At 51.2% G+C, this 7776-nt stretch overlaps 1 protein-coding gene across 1 annotated transcript in view; it reads left to right on the top strand.

Annotated features, from left to right (window-relative positions):
- Positions 1-7228, top strand: part of USH2A (usherin) — a 112258-nt gene extending 105030 nt beyond the window's left edge. Inside the window, exons 66-73 of the mRNA XM_078858151.1 lie at positions 1030-1247; positions 1878-2054; positions 2372-2455; positions 2573-2820; positions 3158-3268; positions 3612-3683; positions 5829-6119; positions 6213-7228. Coding sequence (XP_078714277.1) covers positions 1030-1247; positions 1878-2054; positions 2372-2455; positions 2573-2820; positions 3158-3268; positions 3612-3683; positions 5829-6119; positions 6213-6299 — 1288 coding nt within the window. The 3' untranslated portion in view covers positions 6300-7228. The remainder of the gene's footprint in view (positions 1-1029; positions 1248-1877; positions 2055-2371; positions 2456-2572; positions 2821-3157; positions 3269-3611; positions 3684-5828; positions 6120-6212) is intronic.
- Positions 7229-7776: the final 548 nt, after the last annotated feature.

Raw genomic sequence — 7776 nt, forward strand, 5'->3', positions numbered from 1 at the left:
TTCTGAGAGGGTTGGCTTGCACAGAGTCCACAGCGATGGGTCCGCACTAACGCTCGCCACGCTCGCCGACGCTCGCCACGCTCGCCACGCTCGCCACACTCATCATGCACACCGCCACCAGACTGAGTCATTGTTTTGGTCGTGTCGCGCGGCGTCACTCCACGTGCCATGCCGAAGTTGGACCGTTCGGTACGGCAATTCGGCTCATGGCCAATTACTAATACACCGTATATATGCCGAAAGCGTAGCCGTGTCGAATTATCCCCAATTACGAATGATCAAATACTGAAATAACGAGGTCTTACTCGATGTAGTAATCTTGAACCACTGATTTATTTTGGTTTTTATGAATAGTCAAAGCAGGTTTCAGTGGATAGTGGATTTACAAATGTACAATGTTGCATTGTGTATGTGTGAGTAACATGCGAGTGACACTTGGGTAACTTAGATAGCTCTATTCTGAGACAACATAACTCTAGCCTTCCAAGACTGCAAGGTGCCCACTCGAGGGTGATGAAGACGACCCGCTCCTAGGTGACGACGGCGATGGCAGTTCCCCCACAACAGCAGCCCTGAGCCCCGGTTCACGCCGGCTTTTATCCCCCTCACGACCCGGCCACGCCCCTATTCCTGAACCCTCTCTCCCCGCACCTGGCCCTGTCCGTCTCTGCCGTTATTACAATTTACGACCGTTAGGTCACGTACTTCCCCTCACGTGGCCCTGTCAAAGCTTGTCGCGTCAATCATTATTAGCGACCACTTAGGTCCCACAGTACCCTAACGCGACCCTGTCTGTTCCGTTACGTTAATTAGTAACCATGGCCACGGAGAGCCGTACTGTCCCTACATCACCCCGTACTGTCTTTAACCACGTGTGTGCGAGTACCAGGGGTGGTGCAGGCCCCCCACCCCCTCGTGTGCCATGTCGCCCTTCAAAGAATGCTCCCTATTACCACTTGCCCCAAAGAGTCTGTTAAGGCTATACGGGGGAACTTTGTCTTTCTGTGCTCTCTGGTCTCGGCGGCGCAGCTTCGAGCTACAGAAACGCATGTCGTGTCCTCAGCCGCCCCAACCCCTGCCGGTGGAGTGCCGGCAAGGCTCGCTGGACGTGGTGTACACGGGCAAACACAGGTCCCACAACGTCAGCGGCCTCCTGCCCTACTGCAGCTACGACTTCCGCATCATCTCGCACAACCAAGCCGGCAGCACCGCGTCAGCATGGAGCACCCTCACCACGCACAAGGAAGGTGAGCCGACTCCAACCTCCTCGTGATGTCGTCGCCTTCCAGGTGCGCTTCTGCGCCCGTCTGGAATGCTCTTCCTTCTGATAATAGGAAGCTACTGGGAGCTATGCACTTTTAAATCTCGATTGAAAACTAATTTTTTTTCCAACTGCTCTTTGTGTTGGGTTTATTTTCCGTCCCCCGCACCTTCGATTCGCACAGTTCGCTACGTGCAGTGTGAAAGAAGTTCAACATACCTTACCTCTTTAGCCACGTGAGAGCAGGCGATACGGCATCTCTCTCATGGTAGAGATATTTGTCATTATTTGTGGAATAATTAGGCTACATCTTTTTTTTTACCTTTCGAGCTGAAAATTTGGTATATTGCACTGCCCTCTATACAAGCAACCCAACCATGTTTTCAATTGTCCATTTAAGTAGGAAACGGGGACCGTGGGTAATTTTCTGACACTGGTGTCAAGCAGTACCTCCTAGATGAATGATCATGTCGAGATGTGGTGGACTGCAAATCCCAACTTTTCCAACCAACACCACTACGTGTGTCCACGTGACGTTCCTCTGAGGAGCGGTGTCCTGCAACAACAACTCTGGTGCTGCACGGGTGATGTTTGACCACGCGCACTGTCCTGACAGCCCCAGAGTTTGTGGCGCCATTCGACGTGAGCAGCAACCTAACGGTGCTTTCGGTCGACTGGAGCGCCAGCTTCCACCTCAACGGGCCGCTGCGCGAGTTCGCTCTGAGCGAGGGCGGCACGCGCGTGTTTGCAGGGCTCAGCCTCTCCGCCAGCCTGCCACGCACATCAGACAAAAGTAAGCATGGAGCGAGACACCAACCCTGTCCATGGGACACAAGCCCTGGGCCCAGGACATAAGCCAGACACTATTCCTGTCCATCCCCTGTCACGTGTGTGTGTGTTTGGGAAGTGCAGGCTTGAACTTTATTTTGTGTGCGCACAAGTGTGTGGTAACTTTATTGGAAAGTGATATCTGTTAATGATGTTGATCCTCCCCTCTTCAAATAGACCATGAGTTGCAGTTGCATTTAGTCACTATAAAAGATGAGTTGTGAAATCAGCTTATGTGCTGAATGTGACATCCCTGTCTTTGTGTGTTTCTTATTTTCTCAGCATTCCAGTTTCGCGTCACCTGCACAACAGAAATGGGATCTGTCAGTTCTCCCATCATCTCGTACAACACTGCCACTGGAATAGGTGCGGCCATTTACTTAACTCCCCACGGCCTCATTATACTTCACGCGGTTGGTCATGTCAGGCCACAGCAGCGCTCTAGCTGAGATGCCACTGGACTCTGTTTTATTCCCTACCAAGGGGAGACAACGCAGGACTCTGGGGGGCGGGTCCCGGATGGAGGTCCCCACTTCTACAGCGAGCTGTGGTTCGTGTCTCTGCTCTCGGCCGTGGGGATGCTGCTCATGGCCGTCGTGCTGGCGCTGCTGCTGCGCCGCGCCATGCGCAAGCCGCCCTACACGCGCCAGCGGCCGCCGCTGCTGGCCTCCCGCCACGCGCAGGCCAGCATGATGCCGCTCTGTGTCTACCCGTCCTCCGACAACCTCCTGGTGCGTCCCTCACCCCGCTGCGCTTTCTCGGGCTCGCCGGTCCCTTCGCCTGCGCCGCGTCACCCGGGTGCTGTCTCGAGCGTTACTTGAGCAATTTATATCGGGTCATCGTCAGCCAGGATACAAGTTTGTGCCCTCTGGCAAACGTTTAACACAATCGCAGGCACCATCAGTGTCTCTGGTGTTAAAATGTAAAAGAGTCATAATACGCACTGTGCTCACTGTGCACTTTGATGTTTCCTATTCTTGTGACTGCACCGGTAATGTCCTGTGGTATCTATTTTTTTTTTATTTCCCACTGCCACCCATGCGCTTCCGCCTCCATTGTCATGCTAAGATGAAGGACTCCTGTCCTGGCTCCAGCCTCCATGACCAGTGTCTCTCTGCTTCTGCCACTTTGCAAGTTCCACACACTCTCTGTGTGCCCGACCATCGCCTTGTACACTTGGTAAGGTGTGGCCGTGTCTCGTCCCTTCCATCCTCATATTTGTCACCACATTCCCACACATTTGCTGTCCTGTTCCTGCCTGTAACTTGCTTTACCACACTTTCATGTGGTGTACCATGCCACTGCCTCTTATCATGCTCTACTGTGCTCTGCCATACTTTACTACACGATGATGTCCTGTAATGAGTGGTAGTGCAATTCTACCATTCTCTCCTGTGCTGTGTAACACTGCGATGTGCTGCATAACATGCTGTCGGTTTTTACCATGTCATGCAGTGCTACTGGCTTTACCACCCGCTACCGTTGCTGCATTATGGCGTGCGCGTCGTGTTTGGCTTCTCAGTTTAACCACCTGGCGGACTCCATCGGCTCGGCAAGTAGTATCACTTTGCGGAGTTTCACGTTCCATAACGAGGTACCCACGCGGCGCCACGGTCGCAGCAGCCTGGTTTCCATAAGACGATTTCACTTGCATGCCTCTCTTCACGGGGCTTTGTCATTGAAAGGCAAAACGTAAAATAAAGGGGGGGAAAAATATGTCATTATACGGATTTGAATCCACATTCTTGACCAGAACAAGAGTTTCTTCCTCCATTGTTTTCTTTCGTGTGATTCTATAGATGGGGGTGACCCGTCCATTAAGATAATTACCATTTATTTTATTGAAAATATAAAAGTATTCCTTTGCAAGAAAAACAAAGCACAGCTGTGCCCACTGTTTCTCCCAGTGACGTCTCGTACTCACTGAGCGCATTGTCCGCAGTCTTGAGAAAAATTTGAAGTTTCTCTGAACGAGTTTTATGGAAGCCTGGGTCGTGTGTGCATGGGGGTCTGGTGTGCTTTGCGCTTCTGCATGGGCTGCTCAGATAAAACCAAGCGAGGCCGCTCACCTCAAATCGCGACGGTGCAAGCTGAGCTGAGATGCGTGGAAATGTTGAGTTTTGCCGTGCTCGTTTCTGGCGACTTAAAACCACATTTTCACTTGCTTCACCTGTGATTATTAAGACTGAAATATTGCAACAGTTCCCGTAAAAATGTTTGCCACAAACTCTCCTCCACCCGACACAGCCAATTAATAAAAGTGTCACGTGAATCAAACGTGGCCAAATGTATAACTGCTTCAGCAGCACCACCACCGATGTTGATGTTGGTGAGTAATCTCACGACGTTCAAATGGGTGCGACGTTCCGCTGCAGATCACATCCAGCATCCTCAGGTTGTTGACAGGAGCTCGGATCTCGAGTGAAAGCGCTTCTCAGCATGACTGTGCCGATGACGTCATGGCACCCACTTAAAGACACGGAACAGGAATCGCTTTCACTCGAGGTCCAAGCTCTTGTGAACAACATTGTTTCACTCCCCGAAACGTAACCCACTGAATGTGCGCACGGGCACACGGCGATTTGAACCAGGGTTGATAGCCTGCAGAGGCGGATGTGCTCTCCATTGAACCGCAATGAGTTTGGCGAATTCATGACATGTTCTGGTGATGAAATCACGATCTTTAAGATTGTTATCTTAGTGGTATTATTACTGATGTTGTTACAAAATCTGACAAAAATGTGTGGATGTTAATGTATTTGTATTATTATATTTGCCAAAAATGAGAGAGCTGTATTTGAACTCAGTCTACTTACAGCCCCATGCGATCTCCACTCGGTAAAGGGATTACACCGTGGGCGATTTTTCATTGTTAAAACTGAAGACTGGGAGCTTAGCCAGGGCTGACTTTTTCATGCTAAGGTTACTGGAGATCACATGACCAGCCAGACCAGGACGTGATCCCGTGGCCCTGAGCAGCACGTGGACATCCTTGGGCAATTGATCTTGCACAGGAAACACCGTCTTCACTCTGAGTCCCTCACACTTGAGATGGAGGGACGCCGGACATGTGGTGGTGCATGCCTTTCATTCAGCGCTTTGGGATGCAAGGGTTGGCAGAGAACATGGAAGATCGTCAAACTCCCAAACTGTGCGGACAGGAGACGGGAGCGCAGCAAATCGTCTTGTGAACCCATTTGAGCGGGATACATTTAAAACAATTAATTTACAATGCCAGACATGAGCCTGGTTATTGATTTAAAAGTGAATATAACACAATCAGGCAATATCTCCTTTTATGTGTTCAATTATAATTTTCATCTATATGTCAAGCTATTTTTGGATGAACGGATGCTGCGGGTCACCGGTTCGATTCGAACTCCCGCCGCAGCAGATGAAGCAATGGGCAGGCTCTTCAATCCCACCAGCCGCCCGTCTCTGTCCTCCAGTACACACCACAATTCATCGGTTGTCTGGCCAGCATGGTTGCAGGCCAAATATACCCTCGAGAGGGGCTCCATAGACTGGTAGAGCCACTTCTGCTGCCATTGGCATGAGTAAACAATTGCAGGCCTCCTCAACCTGTATGTCATGGGGATTATTTGACCATACTTCACCACGCTGGTCAGTCAGGGTTGTTCAATTGAATCCTGCCAATTTTATTCCCACTCCCCCCGCTGAAAATGTGCCAAATCGCACACCCCGGTGCTGAGTCGGATCTCGTGGGGGTTTCCGGCAGGGCCTGCCGGACACGCGCATCTCAAGCCCTAGCTCGCACAAGCGCGGCAGGGCCGCGCGACGGCACAGCGTCTCGGTGATTCACGTGCCCCCGCGCGGGACGCCGCTGAGCCCACCCACTCCGCCACCGCCACCGGCTGCACCGCCGCTGTGTCGCGCGTGCTCCCACGACTCGCTGCACCACGGCGCCAGCCGGCTCGTCGAGACGGCCGAGGCGACGTCCCTGCTGGAGGAGCCGCTCTGGGACGCGCTGATGCGGCCCCGAGTCCGGGACAGCGGCATGATGAGCACCGTAAGCACGTGCTGCTGCAGCCACGTTGGCTCTCAGGTCGTGTGCCGGTACCACCTCGGGAGCCCACTGTTCGATGTGTCTGTGCCGCCACAGTTTGGGGATGACGAGGAACTCCTGGAGTCCATGAAGGCGTTCACCATCTGCAAGGAGCACACAGTCTTCACCGACACTCACCTGTAACCCAAGACACGTGTATCCGCGACGCAAGGAGTTTCACCGCAAGCCGCTGCGTTAACGCCAACGTGACGGAGCGGTCCACGAGTGTTCGCTCATTCATGCGCTGCTGGCCTTTGTGTTCACGCATTGCCGTGGCATTTCATCAATACGCATTTAAATTTCAGCAACACAGGGAAAGGTTAATACGTTTCGATTATCTCACTACCCCTTGGTATTTTAAATTAATGGAAAGCAAGATTTAGCGTGGAGTCTTTATAGTAAATTTCAGAAACCACGATTAATTATTCGTGTACCTTGTCAACTCTGCCAAAGTTTACCAGTGTCAAAATGCCAACAAGAAAGTTTTTTTACTTTTAATGATAAAATTGCCAACTTGCAGACACAATCAGCACACAGCCAGTGGGCGTGCTCACGAGGACGCGTGTTTGTCAACGAGTTAACATGGACAGGGAAATATTCGTGAAGCTGCTGCACGTTGCGATGTTTTGGGTGCAGCAGTGATTGAGCACCCACAAGTCGGCGGAGATGCGTTAATAGCTTTAGTAGGTTGTGTAAGGTTATTCGATTTGTTACGCGGATGGTCCCGTTTCGCCAGTTTCCTGGCTATTTTACAAGGGAGATCCGTGGTGCGTGAGCCGAGCAGCAATGACAAAACAAAGACAACAAGACATCAATATTGCAGAGAACAAGTACATGTTTCTTAAGGTGTATTGCTCAACTAAGGCAAGACGTGGTTTATATTTCTGTAGTGGGATACCTAACGTGTAATGGAATGGGTAGCGGAAAAAATCCTGAATGCTTTCTGAATGTTTTTTTTTTGCTTATCGATGCAGGGAGGTTCCTTTCTGTTACTGGTAGGAACCACCTGGTTCCACCAGCCCACAGGGGATTATTGTGTCCGTCCGTCCGTCGTGCATCCAAAAATGGGAGGGGTGGGGCTGGGTGGAGAGGGGAGGGTGGGTAGGGGCTGGGTGGGGTGGGGAGGGGCTGGGGTGGGGGGTGGGAGGGGTGGGGCTGGGTGGGGAGGGGCTGGTCACCCCGTGGTGCCCTTATAAAACTCAACGTTTAACCTACTAACGCCGGCTTGTGCCGCCCTCATAGTCGGCCATATTTGCGGAATACATCACGCCGCCGTTGACCCTGGCCATTGACCGAGCAACCCAACGTTCCTACCAGCTCCCTCCGCAGGAATGTGTTTTATCGTCCACTCGTGTTGCCTAAGCTTCAATGCCTTTTTCTACAAATTGAAAATGGGTTTGATTTTTTTTACCACAGCAAAAAAAGGATGGAAAATTACTTTGTATTTCATAGCATTGTGCGTGGTGTCCGTGATAAAATACCATCGTAAAAGTTTACTGAAAACGTATCGAAATGTAAACACTTGTAAATGTCTTGTTGTTTTCTCAGTGCAGTACTTGCTTAGGGTAGCACACTGGTAATCGTTGTTGTTTGTCGTCGTAGCGGTGCTGGTTATTGCGAG

This window comes from Lampetra fluviatilis, chromosome 7, assembly GCF_964198595.1.
Source record: "Lampetra fluviatilis chromosome 7, kcLamFluv1.1, whole genome shotgun sequence".
Lineage (NCBI taxonomy): Eukaryota > Metazoa > Chordata > Hyperoartia > Petromyzontiformes > Petromyzontidae > Lampetra > Lampetra fluviatilis.